This window comes from Boeremia exigua, assembly GCF_020726555.1.
Source record: "Boeremia exigua strain MPI-SDFR-AT-0100 chromosome Unknown C7974scaffold_6, whole genome shotgun sequence".
In the NCBI taxonomy this organism is placed as follows: Eukaryota; Fungi; Ascomycota; class Dothideomycetes; order Pleosporales; family Didymellaceae; genus Boeremia; species Boeremia exigua.
In genome coordinates this window covers 2,215,439-2,232,925 of record NW_025763523.1, presented here as the reverse complement: position 1 = coordinate 2,232,925, position 17,487 = coordinate 2,215,439, and the positions used below count along the sequence as shown (strand labels likewise).

The window sequence follows — 17,487 nt, the reverse complement described above, 5'->3', positions numbered from 1 at the left end:
GAATTAGTATAATACCCAATTTCCCCCACTCAATGGTGGTGCTTCAACGTTGTCTCCAAGTATTTTAAGCAGGCAATCTGACTCTTTGATTGATACATATATCCGGCTTGTATCATGTATTGGCCTAGTGAGAAGTACACAGCGCTAATCCTGTACGTCCCACCACACCAATGTTATCTCAAACGCGATTCAACCAGATCATCGCATCTTTAGAAATTCACATAAGCTAGTACTAACAGCCCCAGCGACACGAGTACTGTGTATGCCAGGCCAGTTCCAAACGTCAATGCTTTTCGAGGCAGCTCAGTTTCATTTGGAGATCTGCCGCGAGAACTGCGGGACATGGTGTACCACGAGCTCTGGATGATGACGCCTAGAGTAACGATTGAAGATAAAAGGATCAAAAGGCTCTATCGGGTTTACTACGATGGCTTCATGTCTGGGCCTCCCAGCTGCGGCTTGCCACAGTGGCTCCGCTGTTGCAAGATGGTCTTTCGCGAAGGCATACGTCAGTTGCTCCACCGAGGAACATGGAGATGCAAGTCGAATCCCCGCTATCCCAAGACATATCCTCGTAGTACTCGAACCCATCTTATTGATCCGACGCACTTCGCCAGGTTCGGTTACGTCCTCTCAATGCGGGGGGATTACCACCTCCATCGTCCACCCAGGAGATTTGGATTCAGTCTGCCACCATTTCGGGAACACTCTCCTGCAGCCATTTCTGGTATCTATCCAAATTTAAAGCACCTGGAATTAGTCATCCGTCATGATGTGCTGCTCATCTATGTGCCGGAGCTGACCGATGTGCTATGGAGTGTCGATCTTTCCAGGCTCGAATCGCCCAGTCTACAGCTCGACTCAATCACAATACATGTCATACTGCGGTATCATAAGGAATCCTCCCTGAGTTTTGAAAGGTTTCAAGAAGCTTACACGGCCGAAGTCAGACGTGTTGGGCGGGGACTTGTTTGCCCCAACGGTCAGATTGAAATCGAAGATAGTACGGCCCTAGACCGGGGCAATCTACCACATACAGCTGATTTCATATTCACCGTCCGATTCTTCAAAAATACTACCTAAATAGTTGGTCTGTTGGATCAATTGCGCGCGTACTGGAAGTTATCTCTCAGGCCCGCGCAGCGACAGGTATCCGATGAGACTACCAATGTCCTACAAACTACCTTAGCGAATATCGACCTCGTTCTCAGCAAGCGTTGTGTAAGTGAAAGAGCACTCGCCGACGCGCTAGTGCGTCTAACTATTACTCGTGTTGTTTTCGCTTTTGCCCAACCTTGCAACTCACCATCACCTCGCTCATTACCCAACAAACTCAACAGCCACCCCCGCCCGCTATATCATCACTTACACGACGCCATGCACGCAGAAGGTACCCCAGCGTCCTGGGGTGACCTTCCACGGGAGCTTCGCGACATGGTCTACCCCCACTTGTGGGAGGGCATAGCGCCCGTACGTCCAGCAACCGGCTATTCTCGCCGCGATGCTTTCGAAGTCCACTACGGTCAATTCAAGCATTACGACGGTCGTATGTCTGGCCTGCCAAGGTGGCTACTCACAAGCAAGCAAATTCTTCGAGAAGGTCTTGAACAGTTCAACAAGCACGCCACTTGGGTCTGCCACGCCAATGTCTGCGACAAGGTCGACGATCAGTACTCTAGCTTGATCGGCCCATCTGTCGCGACTAACCTCATCCTTGCAATCACTCTGGATCACAAGATAGTCTTGACCAACCCTGACCCAATGGCTCGCAAGCTCAAACAACCGTATCAGCTCCTCGCGTCACTCGTTCCCAAGCTCCGTCGAGAAATGCGTTTTCTGACTCTCGACGTCAGTCTGGATGATCAGCCCACCATTGGTTTCTTGAAGAATCCTCCGTGGCATATTGACCTTTCGCTCTTTGACCGGCTCGACCTGCAGCTCGACTCCATCACCGACGGGTCCCGTCAGTCCAAAGCATTTCTTGTCGCGTCTCCTGTACGCTCACGCCGCCGAACTGAACCGCGTTGGTCAGAAGCTCGTCGGTCCGGACGGCACCGTCAAGCGTCGAAGATCTACTGGTATCGGGAATGAGAAGTGGTGGAAGTTCAGGTTCGAGTTTGCTGTGGAATACAGTCGCATTTGTATCACTGCCGAGATGGAACAAGAGGGCTGGAAGGATAAGGGAAGAATGAAAGCAAAGGTCCCGCCGAGCATTGCCTGAAAACACAGACGGTGTATTTGGGGGGACAGAACGATGATTCTGAACCGCTGAGAAGTTAAGCTGTAAGTTAAGCTTAGACGTCGGACGCGGAAAAACCAAATCATGTGTCGGAGGAAAAGTTACCTTTCTAAGCAATAACAATACTACCATGTGTCGAGTCCTACATGCAAAAACCTTGAAGACATGATTCAACCGCATCAGCCGCTCGCAAGAGCTAAACCCAAAACATGCAATCTCATATGCAGCACAAAGCCTCTCGGCTATTCCTACTTATTCTCCGAGTCTGGATCGCAGTGAAGGCGCGAGGAGCAATAAGAGCGCCGCACTTGTCAACACTGCACAACAAGTCTTGCATAGGCAAGTATCCGTTACCAGGCCTGTTCGATTACAGACCAGGAGCAACAATCAATAGCTATCTTCGGAACATAGCTTATACGATGATTCAGCTCTAATCCATTAGCTCACCGGATACAGAACACCTGGGAATCCAATAGTCCAGCCTGCTCCGCAACAATAGCCTCGCCATTCATCAGCCCATGGATGTATGCTTCTCCGATCAGCCTACAGTAGATCTTGCCATCAGCGCGCTCAGGCTCAGTAATTTTTCTCAGGATAAACGGCATTTCTCCTCCCTTCAAGACCGCCACCATGTCACCTTCCTGCGTATCGACAGGACCCCAACCGATGTAGCCCTCCTCTCCCACGAGAAGTGTACGGTTCTCCGTGACCGTATGAAGCACGCTTTAGATCCACGAGACGTGTGTCAATCCGAGACCGTTTCCAACATCTCGCTATCCTCTTCACCCGAAACCCCGTACTTCTCACTGAGCAGGACGGTGGATTGTTCTTCAATGTCGTGTTGCCACTGTGAAGCAAAAGTAACTTCCTAATAGATTGGCAGAGGTTTAGTTCCGGTGTAGAATTCGATGGAAGAGGTGGATGCTGATGGTGTGAGTCGGAAGGGACCTTGGAGAGTAGAGGGTGTGGTAAAGGGAGAGCGCATGCACTTTGCATATAGCTGTCCAGATGGAGCTTCGTAGATCGTCTTCGGTCTCCTCTCCTTGTTCATTATCTTTTCCGTGGTCTTATTCGTCGTCTTCACTCTCGTCTCCGTTTTCTGTCGTCTGGAGAGAAAATCTGGGGTGTTGGCACGCGTAACCACAACGTCTTTTTATGTAAGGAGCAAAGCAATTGAACAGTTGCATCCACTACGTGCCGATACTTTACAGGGTCCAGCACACGCTTACTCTATCATGCGGTTCCCTTTTTTCACGACTCGGGTGACGGCGTTTGGGAATGACTTGCATTCCAGTGACGCGCGTACATTGACCGCGCTCTGCGCGCCAATGCCCGCCTTGTGTCCAATTTCTTTCTGGAGTTCAGACTCAACTAGTTGACCTTCTCTACGATTGCATTCGATTCGGCTACGAGCAATCACAATGACCACCCGCCCCAAGTCAGCCTTGATCGAAAGTGAATCTGGGCTCCAAGAATTTCTCCCTGTGTTATCTCAATCCAGTGGGTTATACTTTGACATCGAGGGATTCAATCTAAGTCGCCATGGGACTATCGCCATCATCAGTATTCTCGCACATCCATCAAACCAAGTCCAGCTCATCGATGTCTCGACACTGGGTGCCCTAGCCTTTAGCACAGCGTCAGAGGACGGCAAGACTCTTCGGTCTATCTTGGAAGACCACAGCATTCGCAAGTACATCTGGGATGTACGCAACGATGCTGACGCCTTGTGGTTCCACTACGGAGTCAGCCTTGGCGGCATTACCGACCTCCAGCTGCTCGAGAACGCCTCGAGGCCAGACGACAAAACATACGTTCGTGGCCTTGACAAGTGTGTCCAGTATGACCTGAAACTCGGGTTCATGGAGACAAACCGCTGGCTGCAGACAAAACAAGATACCAGGAAACTCATGCACACGTACACCAACCTCTTCTCCATCCGCCCGATGGACCCCAAGACAGCAGAGTATTGTCAGAATGATCTTGTATATCTGCCGGCTCTACGTGAGATGTATATGGCGCGTATCAAGCCTGAGTGGCTTGCGAAAGCCGAAAAGGAGAGTGCACACCGCGTTGCTCAAGCACAATCCGCCGAATACGACCCGCAGTCTGAAAGGAAGAAGCTGGGACCGTGGGGCTCGGGTGGAAATAAGCGTATCCTGACGTTCGAACAGATGTGCGAGATGGAGGAAGAGGCGCGCGAAGAGGCTATCGAAAGAGATATGTTTGGGTATGACGATGACTTGGGAAACCTTGATGATGATCTTGGATGGGACTAAGAGGGCTCCGGCGATTACGAAGATTGGGGCGCTTTAGACAGCGACTGGGACAGGCATTAGTTTTTTTTATTTTATCAAGTACATGGCATGCTATTCATTCCTCTTACTGGTTGGAACACGTTAGCAAGCGTCGAGTACTGCTTTGCAGGAGCTACATTGTTGCAATGCCGCTGGCACAGCTCTACACGCAATCCTGAGGGCAACACATGAAATTCCCAGCAGCAGAGCAGAAAGAAGTGGTTGCAATTGTCTGTGCCTTGCCGTACCTGAAATGGGAGCTGTCAGAGCTGAGTATCGATGCGCCTACAAAGAAACCTGCCCAGGGGCTGACAGTTCGTCGAAACGGGCTGATTTGCCTGTCAGAGTGATGTCAGTACGTGTGTATCACGTTGCAATGCATCCAGGGCACTGTAAAGACTAGCACGGCTAAGTAAACGTACAAAAGAGAGGTAGGAACAAGAGAAGAGTAGAAAAGCACATAAGTAGCTAACGGCAACAAGGCAGCTACTCGTATTAGCATTAGATAGCTAACGTTAGACGATAGGTAAGTAAGAGTACTTTATACTAATGAATTACTGGCGTGGTTATGCAGCCTGCTACCAAGAACATAGAACTGGTCACGGAATCCACGCTAGACCAAAAGTAAATCAATCGGGGCAATTCATACTAGGCCGAAAACGGGTGTTGACTTTGCGGGGATTCCGTGCGAGGAATGCCCCGCAAGGTCACGGAGGGGGGAAGGTGTTTTGCAAACAACGTATCCATCGCGCCGTCATACTGCTTCACATGACCGTCTGGCATCGCCGCCGATGAAACAAAGGATTTGCTAAAACCTTATTACGTCCTCATGCTTCTTGAGCACATTGTAGCCAATACATAGGTATATCAATCACGAGGTGAGAAATGCCACCATCGGCCCTTCGTCATTCACTGTAAATAACAAACGGCTTTACAGCGCAACTTGAGTGGTATCCTCAATCGACAAGAGCGGAGTTGTTCACTCCGGCGTCATAACAATGTCACAATCCACGGGACTTCTCTCAATGGATAGCTACCACACTTCGGAAGAAATAACAGACATATGGCGCCGGAAAGGGCGTTCATCCGAATGGACTCGTCAACAACATGAAGAATGGGAGGCGTTTCTATACCATCAGTGTCTTGCCCGGGACAGACGCTATATGCTGAAGTTACCTTTCCAGTGTCTCCTAGACATCGCGTCGACCTTGGTCAGCTTATCTACGATCCCTCGCATAATGCTGGTTTTCTGTGATAATATCTACTACGGCATTTTGTGGTCAAAGAGCTATATCTATGAGTGCGTTTGCCCAGACTGCTCAATACGGGGAATCATATTGATCGTGATGGGAGCTCTGGTTGGTTTGTTCTGCCTCTTGAACTTGTTATTGATAAGCTGGGAACACAGACGGTGGTCGTCTCTTGCATTGAGTTTGTTTTGGGCAACAGGATTGTTGGCTGAAGCACGGCAGTTTTACATAGCCTGGCTAGAATAATACATCCTCAAGAGTAGACGCACACCGGTTTGCCCCTGGGCAAAGGACTTTCTCTTTATGCTTTGCAACTGAAGCATAGCATGTCTGCTGTCGAAGATCAAAGTGCTATGCGCTGTTATCTGACATTGGATGTGTCTCCTGGGGCGCAGATACGACCTAGGAACTGCTGAATAGGATCGGTGCAACTCTTGCTAGAAACAAAACTGGGCTATAGATGAGGGTAGGTCAACCATTGTAACGGTACTTGACTTTCCGGAAGTGTTGCAACTTTAACTAATCTCGCCCTATTTGACAGCTACAGTAGAAGTTAGATAGTGACTACTATTTCACTCTTCCTACAGGCTCGTTGTTAATTGTTGATACGTAGGTCCCCGTTTTCGGTATAAGAACCAGATTGGAGTGTCGGAATTACCAGAGCGATAAGAAACTGGCAGGCTCAAAGAAGGATGTGATGTGTAATGAAACATGCTTTCTCAAGCTTAGGCACATATATGTCACACCATATTATGTTCGTCTGTCGAACCCTACATTATCGCTAGCACACACCTCCCAGCCTACAATACCAGACGTCCTATTTCTGGAATACGACGAGCTCTCCGCCCACGCCATCTCACTTGCGCTACACCCACCTATGCCATATCCACATCAGCGCCAAGTTCTGAGACCCAGAGATTTAGCTAGAAAAGAACGATATCTTTTGCTTCCTCTTGGAAGAACTCTTCGCCGCAAGTTTCCAGCCATCCTCGCCGGCGGTAGGTATTTTCCTTTCCTTCGAGGGGCACGACAATTAGAGCGCTGACAACCCTCCGCCTTCCAGAGTATACAGGTAACAGTCTCTCCATTGTAACTCAGCTCGTTCATTGAAGTATCAAAGACAGCCAGTCCCTTGTATAACCGCAGCATAGTTTGATTGTCCAGTCCACGCCTGGCCAGATCACATAGATATGCGTAGGTATAAGGTCTCCGCATGGTCATGCGATAGCCGGCCGAGCCCATCTGTTCTTGCGCGGTCGATTTTCTCATCCGAAAACTTTGGACACAAGTACGGAGGTGGGCTTGATGATGTCCTTCAAGTGAAAGATTGCTGGCCGACGTTGACCACCAGTGATAGTCGCCAGCATAGAGACTTGAATTATCGAATGCAGCCGTCTGGAGGACGGAGTGTGAGAGCTGTTAGGCGGCGACGGTGGGGACATGTCGCGAGGACGCGGTTCCGTGTCCGCGGGCGGAGGAGGATGCGAGATCAGCGTTTACTTGTGTCTATCCGCTCTATGCATTTTAACCGGTCTAATATACCGCACCGCTCTACCACGTAGATAACACTCTTCCACACACCCCTACGCACTCTTCTTCTCCGGCACCTGCTTGCTCGCCTCGCCCACCTCCCCAAGCTGCGGCTGCGTCTTGACGTCCTCCGTCTCAGGCGGAAAATCCCCGTCCACGATGCCGAAAACACCAACATCGCTTCTCCCCATACCACCGCCCTTCTTCTCCGTCAGCTCCCACTCCTTCAGCACAAACTTGCCCTGCTTCTGCGACTCGACGTCGTCGAAGTCGAACACGCGCCAGTCGGCGTTGAAGAACGAGCGCTCGCAGACGGCGGTGCGGAGGAAGCCCGAGTGGGACACGACGGCGATGACTTTCTCGGGCCGGGAGTACAGGTCCTTGAGGCAGGTTTGGCCGCGGGCGACGATGGCTTTCTGGGTGAATGCGTAGGGGTTGGTGGCCAAGTTGGTGGTTTTGTCGGGGTACAGCGGGTCGACGCCGGAGAAGTCGTATTGGGGGTACTCCTTCCCGATGACGTCCATGGTGTTGCCGGTGTCGCAGGGCTTGTCGGCGTTCTCGTGCCAGTTAGCGTCAGGGTGGACGGGGACGCCCTTTTTGATCAGCCAGTCGAGGCCGATGGTCATGGTTTCCAGGGTGCGGCGCATGGGGCTGACAACGATGAGGTCGGTTTTGTTGGCGAGGTCGTTGGCTTTCAGGCTCTCATGTAGTTCAGCACTTTGTTGACGGCCGAGATCAGTCAGCGGGGGATCGTGGATTGACTGTGCAACGTCAGATGGTTCTTCGTGGTGTTGATCATGAGTCGTACCCAGTCGCTGGTGGCATTGTGCAGCGCCTGCGCGTGGCGAATGAGGATAAGTGTTGGCGGCATTGTGTATCTGTATGCAAAGTATTTAGAACGAGGTCTTTCGGTGTTTGACAAGATTGTTGCGATGAACAAGTTTTAATAGCCACGAGGTGGTCGTCGGCGTCTGACTGGTGAATGACGCGCTGCCCCACCAGGATCCCGCTAGTTGCAGCTCCAACAAATCTGGGCATTGCTAATGTTGCCGACGTGGCTGTGGCCGAATCGACGCAGACGATATTGACTGCCTAGTTCAATTAGTGATACACCAAGATGTGAACGCTGGAACCATGTACGGAAGTATTTGTGCGCTTCGTCGAACAATTCGTTATCATGGATGACCGTCTATGGCGTGTCAATGCTGTAGTGTGGATGCACCTGATCGTGGTCTACTCCTGCATCTTCTCTTCCTCCTCCTCATCGTCGTCGTCGCCCTCTAGCGCCTTCTTCGCCAGCCTCTCGGCCTCCTCCTTGATCTCCTTCGGTACCTCCTCGTGCCTGCCCTTGGTGGGACCGTCCAGGTTGCTGATCCAGGTCAGCTCCAGCTCGAATTCCTTGTCCTTGTTGTCGTCGTGTGCGACGTAGATGATGCGCGCGGCCTCCTTGACTCCGTCTTGCAGCGACAGCTCGCCGTCGGCGAGGTTCAGCTTCTCGAGCTCGGACTTGGCGATCTGACGACCCTTGCCTGTAGCGGCGCCGTAGTAGCCCTGTCAGGCGTCAGTGGTGTGTAAATATGTGGCTTGAATCAACATACCCAGTACAGACCGCTCGGCTCAATCATGTACAGAGAGGGGCCGCCGTGCTTCGCACCCTCCACCTTGCCACCCGAGCCAGCCTTTGGCCCTGAGCCCACTTGTGCGTCCACTGGCAGCTCGGCCTCCGAGTCCCAACCGGCGACGATGGCTGTGATACCGAAAGGTCGTACACTGGAGTAGAGCGTGTATGCTTGAGCGTAGCTTCCCATGCGGTCGGCGAGCGAGGCCACGGGGATGGGCGCCTTGTACAGCTGCCGCCACTGAGCAGCCTCGTCGCGGGCTCTGGAGACGAAGTGGCGGCCGTCGGGGAGGAGGCCTGACGAGACGATGCCCATGTTCCTGTCGACTGTGGCTATCCTCTTGTTCGCGCCGGCCTTCAGCAGTTTGCTGGTGACGAGCTTCTCGAGGGCCAGGACAACGCCATCCTTGCACCGGATGCCAACTGCTGTGCCGCCGTTCTCGACCGCCTTGACTGCGTACTCGACCTGGAAAAGTGAGTTGCCGTACTTGAGGGTTGTGGTAGAGTGGACATACCTGGAAGTTACGGCCGTCGGGGGAGAAGACCGAGTTGGACAGGTCGTAGCCCGTACCTATTGACGTCTATAGCTATTAGCATGGCCGGTGCAAACATGACGGCGGGGCTGACCATGGTGAGGGCGGGGTATGCGTGAAGGATATGAAGCGTCCGTCGAGTGGAGGTGGAGCTAGTCGGCGGCAGCAATCGAGTCGGTGGATGCGGGCGGATCGGCGAGCTCGGTGATGGTGTTGATGCAGGCAGTTGCGAGTTGCGTGTTGGAGCTCGCGCCGGCCACTAGCGCCGTAGCCCGTGCGTACTTTGGCGCCTCAATTTCCAGGCATCACGGCCCCATACAGAGCCCCGCCATCCGCGTCTCAAACGAGGGGCACTCTGCTTTGCGTGCAAGTTGTCCAGGAACGGCGGCTTTGGACCAGCAGCACGACTCACTTTCCGCCCGCGCTGCATCGCCTAGTTGTCCACCGGAGCCCTCAACGCCTCAGCCGAGCTATCCAATCGTGGCCCAAGCTGGCTCGAAGACTGGCTCCGCTTCAGCACGTTTGATGAGTTGTCGAACACAATTTGCAGGCTCCAGAGGCGACCCATTGGCTCTCCGCCTGCTAGCCGAACGGTTTATGTTTTGAACTGCTGCTAACTGCGCGTGGGCGACCAAATCATCCCGCCTTTTTCTCTCCCTGGACCCAACCGCATGACCCATGGCCCATCACCTGCGCGCTACACAGTACTTATAGAACTGCTACCTCGCCGCCCCTGGCTGCCTTCGCCATCCTTCCTGACTCTGTCTCCTGACTCTTCACCCAGCAGCCCTTTGTTTCCTGGACGCCTCACACAGCTCCAATAAAGACGCCGTTGTTGCAAGTTCATTGTCAGCGCCCAACCAAATTTGCCAAGCGTCACCACTCTGCAAGCTATATCAGCACTTTTCGCACAACCAGAGATCACAGTCTTGCGCTGCAAACGTTGTTCAAAGATCTATTCACAGCGAATACTGACGTCTACAATTAATGCTGGCGGATCGACACAGCCGACTGTAGCCTGCACTCACCGTTGACCCCTATCTACACATGCAGCCAATGCTTGTCCACTACTGCAACTGTACTTACAACACAGCTGTGCCTTACAGCCCATCAGCTTTCTCCCAGAACATCGCCTGCTCACACGTAAGGCTGTCGACCTTCTGACATGGTGCATACTGATCATTACGTCATAGTGCGGCTCTATATCAACTGGCATTAACGTCCGATCAAAGGTCGAAGAGCAGGCAAACATGCAACAAGACGAGCTTGCGCAGCTGTTCGCAGCCAACATGCAGCTTTCTCAACACATGCCACAGCAAGTACAGCAGCAGCAAGTACAGCAACAACAGCCCGCACCAGTGCAGCAGCAGCCAGAACCAGAGGCACCGAAGATAGTGTATGCTTCGAGCCACTACACCCACTCACATCATGTCGTGCCAAGTCGCAGTGTCTCTGAGCCCCCGGCGAGAACGCACATTGAGATTTCCGAGCTGGGCGCCATCCTCCTGCGTAACAGCATCAACCCCGAGTTTCTATTCCCCTCCCAAGTTGAGCTCTTCCAGAATGCAGACGACGACCAGCGACTACGGCTGCTCGAGCTGTGGCGCATCTCACCCCCACAGGGCCGCCAGGGCTACCCAGCAGGCACAGACTATAATCTCTCGAGACAGCTGTATGACTGGCCACCGACTAGCCTGGCGCAGGAAGAGGCGATGGCGAAGTTGCGCTACGACAAGGATCAGCAGGAGCAGCAGGCAGCTCGTGAGCGCAGTGTCTCGCCGCAGGCCGCGGAGCCGTACATGATGTCGGGCTACGACATGCTCGCAAAGCGCGAGTACGAGCAGTCAGTCAAGGAGCCGAGTTATAACCAGGCCACAGATCCCGTGTACAACAACACGGGCAACGGCTTGTGGCAGAAGAACAGCGACAGCATCTCGAGCATGGAGAACAACTACGGTGCCTTTGCATACGCCCGCGAGTACGGCTTCCAGCAGCCCATGTACGCGGATGAGGAGATGGTCATGTGATTGGAGGGATTGGCGTTGGTAATGGATCAGCTTGAAGATATCATGACAGCATACGGGCGTTTTCTTTTTCCACGGACCGGCACAGAGAGCTTGCACTACTCGGATACCCCACTTGACACCACGAAGACTTTGTAGATGATCAGAGAATATATGTCGTTGCACCGCTCCAGCTCTCTCGCGCTGATATGATACAAAGCAGGCCGTCCCGCTGTCCAAAGCACGCCCACCAATCCATACACATACACATACACAGACCCAGGCCCATTCCCGTCCAATCCTCATTCTCCACTCCTCTACCTCTTCTTCGCCTTCCCACTCGGCCACTTCGTCCACCCACGCCCATGCCCCCTCTGTCCGCACGTCAGCACCCCCACAACCCATCACAGTCACAGCACATACCTGTTTCCACTCCTGAATCAACCTTGGCATATCCAACATAGCCTGCCTCCGCATCTCCAGCCGCCCCTTCATCGTGCGCTCCCACAGCTTGCCCTTGACCCGCTGCCCCACGCCCGTCCCCTTGACCGCCAGCCCGCGCTCAATCCGGCGCGCTTCTTTCTCGCCCGGCTTCTTGATCGTCCAGGGCAGCAGGTCCACGACGCCGTAGGCTGAGGCGAGTTTCACTAGGTCCGCTTGCTTGCGCAGGCCGTAGGTTGGGCTGTGCCAGCGGCCCGTGAGGTGGTTTTTGCTGGGCAGGAAGGGGTTGGGGAAGGGGAGGGCGGCGGGGTCGACGGGGTCGATGGGGGCGGGGGCGGCGTCGGTGGAGGGCGGGAGTGTGGTCGCGGGTGTTGGTGCGGTCGATGCGTCCGCGGCGATGGACGATGTGATGGCCGGGAACAGCTGCGGCGGCGGGTAGCGCTGGAAGAAGCGCAGCAGCCGCGGGGGCAGCGATTTCGCGAGCTCGAGGGCCTGGGGGGTTGCCATTGCTGCGGGCGGAGGGGTGCTGGGTGCGGTGGTGGTGATGGGGTGCGATGGTGCTGGGGAACTTTTGAGGCGCCAAGCCCGGAGTCCGGCCGGGGTCGTCGCCGCGCTGCGTTGCGTAGCTGTTGCTACCTGCCGCGAGCTCCATCGCTGCGTATCGCTGCTCTCCCCGCTTTCGTGCCCACTCGCTGTGATACTTTCAGGGTACTCCTACGCTCGTCGGCTGATACGGTATTGCAAGTAAGCAGAAAAGAAGCAGGTTCACAGCATGGTAAGCTCCCCCGCCCGCCGCGGCACGCAGCACAGCTAACCGCAGCAGTCGTCCCCGTTCTCGATAAGTACGAATCCCCGGAAGTGCACACACAGCGGATACTGACAGCACCAGACGGCGGTGCCTGCGTGGCCATGGTCGGCAAGGACTGCGTGGCCATTGCGTGCGACCTGCGACTCGGCATGCAGGCGCTGACGGTGTCCAACAACTTCCCCAAGGTGTTCCAGTACGGCGACGTCTTCCTGGGGCTGACGGGGCTGGCGACCGACGTGGCCACGGTGTCGGACCTGTTCCGCTACAAAGTCAACATGTACCGGCTGCGCGAGGAGCGCAACATCTCGCCGCAGACCATGGCCAACCTCGTCTCGTCGTCGCTGTACGAGAAGCGCTTCGGCCCGTACTTTGTCAGCCCCGTGATCGCCGGCATCAACCAGACAACGGGGAAGCCGTTCATCTGCGGCTTCGACAGCATCGGCTGCATCGACTTTGCCAAGGACTTCATCGTCAGCGGCACCGCCAGCGACCAGCTGTTCGGCACATGCGAGGGCCTGTGGGAGCCGGATCTGGTAAGACGCGTGACAGCAGGGTAGTGAGACGATGGCTAACGCAACCAGGGCCCAGAGGACCTCTTCGAGACGGTCTCGCAAGCGCTGCTCAACGCCGTCGACCGCGACGCGCTGTCCGGCTGGGGCGCGCACGTCTACATCATCGAGAAGGACAAGGTCACCAAGCGGTTACTGAAGGGCAGGCAGGACTGAGCGGGCGTGGTGCGGTGGCTACGACTGATACGACTGGGGCCGCGCGGGTGCGATGGCACGCCGGCGTCGAGCTTCACATTACGACATGACTGCATGGTACGGTATCGCATATGCTGTGCGTGCACAGGGTAGAGATCAATGAGAAGTCTGCTACTCATGAGGTGTGTGATGTGCGTGAGCGAGTGTAAAGCGACGTGAAGCCAGCGTGCAACTGCAATGTCTTGAAATGTTCTGTTCAATCTATTCATCGGGCATATACTGATGACGCGCACGTGACAGCGTGCCTACCTAACCAAACCTCACCCACCCATGCGCCGCGCAGCTAACTCTGCACGTCCACCCTTCCACCTGCACCAACAACACGAACCCCAGCCGCAGTCCGCGCCACGAAGCCGCCGCATCGACGCTCCACAGCGCTTGTCGCTCGCTACAGAGTATCCGTATCCGTACTCCGCCCGCTACTTCGCGACCAGCTCTGCGCCGCGCCTGTGAATACAGAGTACGAGGCGCCATGGACTACCCGCCGCCGCCGCCGCCGCCGCAGAACGGGGCACCACCACCCCCGCCCGCGCTGGATGCGCCTCCCCCACCACCCTTCGATGCGCCGCCGCCGCCTCCACCTGAAGACGAGTCCCTCGGCCCCGCGCTGCTCCCCAAGAAAGTCAAGAAGGGATGGGCGTCGCAGAAGAAGCAGCCGCCGAGCATCGACGACATTCTCAAGGCGAAGCGCGAGAAGGAGGCTGCGGCCGCGAAACCGAAGTTTCTGTCCAGGGCGGAGCGCGAGCGGATTGCGCTGGAGAAGAGGATGAAGGAGGCGGAGGAGGCGCGGAGGAGGAGGGAGGGCGCGGGGGGGAGTGGGAGTGTGAATGGGAATGGGATTGCGAATGGGAATGGGAACGGGACTCGGGAGATTGCAGCACACAACGGCACATCAATACCCACAGGGCCGCGGTCGATGCGGTATGAAGCGCCCGCGCGCGACGGCCCACGCAGTAAAGATATGGCACCGCCGCCAGTGCCGGAGAAGAAGGCTGGCAAGCGCCCGCCGCCCGAGGACACAGAGGCGGCGCTGATCCGGAATCGCTACATGGGCGCCGAGCAGAACCAGTCGACCTTTTCGGCCAAGAAGAAGCGCAAGCGCACTACGGAGAAGAAATTCAACTTTGAGTGGAACGAGGAAGAGGACACCAGTCACGACTACAACCCCATCTACCAGCAGAGGGCCGAGGCCAACTTCTTCGGCCGCGGCAAGCTGGGCGGCTTCACCGAAGCCACCACCGAGCGCAGCACCCAGCAGTTCATCGAGGCCATGATCGAGCGCGACCCCGAGTCCGGGCGTGCACGTGCCGAGGCCATCCTCGAAATGGAGCGCCGCCGCAAGGAGGAGGGCGGCCGCGCGCAGCTGGACAAGCACTGGAGCGAGAAGAAGCTCGAGCACATGCGCGAGCGCGACTGGCGCATTTTCAAGGAGGACTTCAACATTGCCACCAAGGGCGGCGCCATCCCCAACCCCATGCGCAACTGGGGGGAAGCCGGTCTGCCAGACAACCTCATGCGGATCGTCGACCAGGCCGGCTATGCAGAGCCGTCTGCCATCCAGCGCGCTGCCATCCCCATCGCCCTGCAGTGCCGCGATCTCATCGGCGTCGCTGTCACGGGTTCCGGTAAAACGGCCGCCTTCATCCTGCCGCTCCTCGTCTACATCTCGCAGCTGCCCCCGCTGGGCCCCGCCAACCGCAACGACGGCCCCTACGCTCTAATACTCGCCCCGACCCGTGAACTGGCGCAGCAGATCGAGGTCGAGGCGAAGAAGTTCGCCAATCCGCTCGGTTTCAAGACGGCAGTCATCGTCGGTGGCCACTCGATCGAAGAGCAGGCCTTCCAGATGCGCGACGGCTGTGAGATCATCATCGCCACCCCCGGCCGTCTCGTCGACTGCATCGAGCGCCGCGTACTCGTCCTCTCACAATGCTCCTACGTCATCATGGACGAAGCCGACCGCATGATCGACATGGGATTCGAAGAGCCCGTGAACAAGATCCTCGACGCCCTCCCCGTCAACAACGAGAAACCCGACTCGGACGCCGCCGAAGACGCCGCCGCCATGAAGCGCGGCATGTACCGCCAGACCATGATGTACACCGCCACCATGCCCACCGCCGTCGAGCGCATCGCGCGCAAGTACCTCCGGCGCCCCGCCATCGTCACCATCGGCAACGCCGGCGAAGCCGTCGAAACCGTCGAGCAGCGCGCTGAGCACCTCCCCGGCGAGGAAAAGCGCAAAAAGCGGCTCGCCGAGATCCTCAACTCCCGCGCCTTCGCGCCCCCCATCATCGTCTTCGTCAACATCAAGCGCAACTGCGACGCTGTGGCAAGAGACATCAAACACATGGGCTTCTCCGCCGTCACCCTGCACGGCTCCAAAACCCAAGACCAGCGCGAAGCCGCCCTGCAGTCCCTCCGCGACGGCCGCACCGACGTCCTCGTCGCCACCGACCTGGCAGGCCGCGGTATCGACGTCCCCGACGTCTCGCTCGTGGTCAATTTCAACATGCCCAGCAGCATCGAGGCGTACACGCATCGCATTGGTCGTACGGGCCGCGCGGGGAAATCTGGTGTGGCGATTACGTTCTGGGGCAATGAGGACGCGGAGGTGCTGTATGATCTTAGACAGATGCTGGGCAGGAGCTCGATTAGTAAGGTCCCGGAGGATTTGAGGCGGCATGAGGCTGCGCAGCAGAAGGGGGGGAGGAAGAGGGAGGGGAAGAGCGTTGTTACGTAGCTGGAAAGGGGGGGGGGGGGGGGGGGGGGTGTAGACGGTGCAGTCGTACAAGGCGCAGTTATAAACAGTCCAGTCACAGACGCTGTATTCGGGCGGGGTGCGACAATAGGACAGCGGGGGTAACGGGGCTGCAGCACACGCACGCATCCCCACAGATCCTGCGTCTCGAGAAAGGGAATCCAGGCTCGTTCCCTTTGACACCCAAGAGCAGCAATTCACGATAACCCATGCACTGTTCACTTTCTTCTGCGTGCGTGGGAACGCGGCTTTCATCCCGCGGCTGCTGGGTTCGTGGCCGCGGCTGCTGCGGGCGGAAGATCTCGCCTGTGGTGGTCAGAGGGACTGGGGGAGGGGAAGATGTCGTGGCGGGGCAGGGCTGGGGGGCTGGAGGGGGTTGGAGGGATGGGGTGCTGGGGTGCCGGGGTGCTGAGACGTTGTGTCGCCGGGCTGGGTAGACTTGGGTAGACTGGGTGCTGAGCACTAAGCACTGAGCACTGGATCCTAGATCCTACACCAACTCCTGACTCCTGACTCCTAAATACTAGATCCCAACTCCAAAACATCAAACACCAAACACCAAACACCAAACACCAAACCCCCACCCCCACCCCGAAACTACTCAGCAGTGCTACTCCACATATACCACATCAACCACCTCGCACATCATCTGGGTCTCGCTGTTCCGCACACAGGTCCGGGGCAGAATGCACAATTCACGGATGCTGGTAGCGGGCTGTGTTTTTGTGTTTCGTGGTGTGGTGTAATACTCTGTGTTTTTGTTTTAGAGGGGTTTATCTGGGTAGGGCGTTTTGTGTAGGGTTTGGGGTTTGGGGTGGGGTGTAGGGTGTAGGGTGTAGGGTTTACAGTAGCTAGATTATAACAAGGAAGATGTCTTATGTGGAAGTATTTAATTACTACGGTGTTAGGCTTAAGTAGTGTAGGTGGAGAAGGTTAACAGGGGTGTTTAGCTGTATTCTTCGGGTAAATTAAGCTAAGCTTTGTTATGTCTTATAGCTATCTTCTAGTGCTTTGTGTTACCTCCCTGAGCGTCAATTACTGCCTAGCAGCGGTCCTGGTGGTGTCTCAGAGGTAGAGGAAGAGACTGTTAGCATCGTAATATATACAAATAAGAGTGGAAATGGATATTATTTAGTCAACAGAGCAACTCTGCTGCATCCGATAGGGACCCCAGTCGACCTTCTCCACCTACACTAATTATGCCTGACACCATAGTGATGTAGTAGGGTTTTTTTTTTGAACA

The 17,487-nt window shown here is 55.6% G+C and overlaps 9 protein-coding genes across 9 annotated transcripts; 6 read left to right on the top strand and 3 right to left on the bottom strand.

Annotated features, from left to right (window-relative positions):
* Positions 1-1,377: 1,377 nt before the first annotated feature.
* Positions 1,378-2,217, top strand: C7974DRAFT_454694 (uncharacterized protein; the record flags this gene model as incomplete). The annotated part of the gene is made up of 1 exon (XM_046145929.1): positions 1,378-2,217. The coding sequence occupies one exon, from the start codon at positions 1,378-1,380 to the stop codon at positions 2,089-2,091; it is 714 nt and encodes a 237-aa protein (XP_045997542.1). The 3' UTR covers positions 2,092-2,217.
* Positions 2,218-3,543: 1,326 nt separating this feature from the next.
* On the top strand, positions 3,544-4,728 carry C7974DRAFT_395199 (ribonuclease H-like domain-containing protein). Its single transcript, XM_046141961.1, has one exon. It carries the CDS (start codon positions 3,661-3,663, stop codon positions 4,516-4,518), a length of 858 nt encoding a protein of 285 aa, XP_045997541.1. The 5' UTR covers positions 3,544-3,660; the 3' UTR covers positions 4,519-4,728.
* Positions 4,729-5,590: 862 nt separating this feature from the next.
* On the top strand, positions 5,591-5,988 carry C7974DRAFT_395198 (uncharacterized protein; the record flags this gene model as incomplete). The annotated part of the gene is made up of 1 exon (XM_046141960.1): positions 5,591-5,988. A coding segment is annotated over exon 1 (288 nt), but the record flags the coding sequence as incomplete, so codon positions are not given.
* A 1,381-nt stretch (positions 5,989-7,369) lies between these two features.
* Positions 7,370-8,187, bottom strand: C7974DRAFT_413532 (histidine phosphatase superfamily; the record flags this gene model as incomplete). Its single annotated transcript, XM_046143735.1, has 2 exons — positions 7,370-8,077; positions 8,125-8,187. The coding sequence occupies 2 exons, from the start codon at positions 8,185-8,187 to the stop codon at positions 7,370-7,372; spliced, it is 771 nt and encodes a 256-aa protein (XP_045997539.1).
* A 181-nt stretch (positions 8,188-8,368) lies between these two features.
* Positions 8,369-9,750, bottom strand: C7974DRAFT_192864 (proteasome subunit alpha type-3). Its single transcript, XM_046136627.1, has 4 exons — positions 9,562-9,750; positions 9,450-9,515; positions 8,915-9,400; positions 8,369-8,867 (listed from the first exon to the last, which is right to left on the bottom strand). The coding sequence occupies exons 1-4, from the start codon at positions 9,562-9,564 to the stop codon at positions 8,550-8,552; spliced, it is 873 nt and encodes a 290-aa protein (XP_045997538.1). The 5' UTR covers positions 9,565-9,750; the 3' UTR covers positions 8,369-8,549.
* Positions 9,751-10,444: 694 nt separating this feature from the next.
* Positions 10,445-11,494, top strand: C7974DRAFT_454688 (uncharacterized protein; the record flags this gene model as incomplete). The annotated part of the gene is made up of 2 exons (XM_046145928.1): positions 10,445-10,610; positions 10,661-11,494. The coding sequence occupies exons 1-2, from the start codon at positions 10,515-10,517 to the stop codon at positions 11,492-11,494; spliced, it is 930 nt and encodes a 309-aa protein (XP_045997537.1). The 5' UTR covers positions 10,445-10,514.
* Positions 11,495-11,642: 148 nt separating this feature from the next.
* C7974DRAFT_424742 (uncharacterized protein) lies at positions 11,643-12,442 on the bottom strand. Its single transcript, XM_046144445.1, has 2 exons — positions 11,894-12,442; positions 11,643-11,844 (listed from the first exon to the last, which is right to left on the bottom strand). The coding sequence occupies exons 1-2, from the start codon at positions 12,416-12,418 to the stop codon at positions 11,788-11,790; spliced, it is 582 nt and encodes a 193-aa protein (XP_045997536.1). The 5' UTR covers positions 12,419-12,442; the 3' UTR covers positions 11,643-11,787.
* A 114-nt stretch (positions 12,443-12,556) lies between these two features.
* Positions 12,557-13,695, top strand: C7974DRAFT_395194 (proteasome subunit beta type-3). Its single transcript, XM_046141959.1, has 4 exons — positions 12,557-12,686; positions 12,735-12,753; positions 12,801-13,252; positions 13,301-13,695. Exons 1-4 carry the CDS (start codon positions 12,684-12,686, stop codon positions 13,442-13,444), a joined length of 618 nt encoding a protein of 205 aa, XP_045997535.1. The 5' UTR covers positions 12,557-12,683; the 3' UTR covers positions 13,445-13,695.
* Positions 13,696-14,017: 322 nt separating this feature from the next.
* On the top strand, positions 14,018-16,233 carry C7974DRAFT_395192 (P-loop containing nucleoside triphosphate hydrolase protein). The gene has a single exon (XM_046141958.1). The coding sequence runs from the start codon at positions 14,250-14,252 to the stop codon at positions 16,224-16,226; it is 1,977 nt and encodes a 658-aa protein (XP_045997534.1). The 5' UTR covers positions 14,018-14,249; the 3' UTR covers positions 16,227-16,233.
* Positions 16,234-17,487: the final 1,254 nt, after the last annotated feature.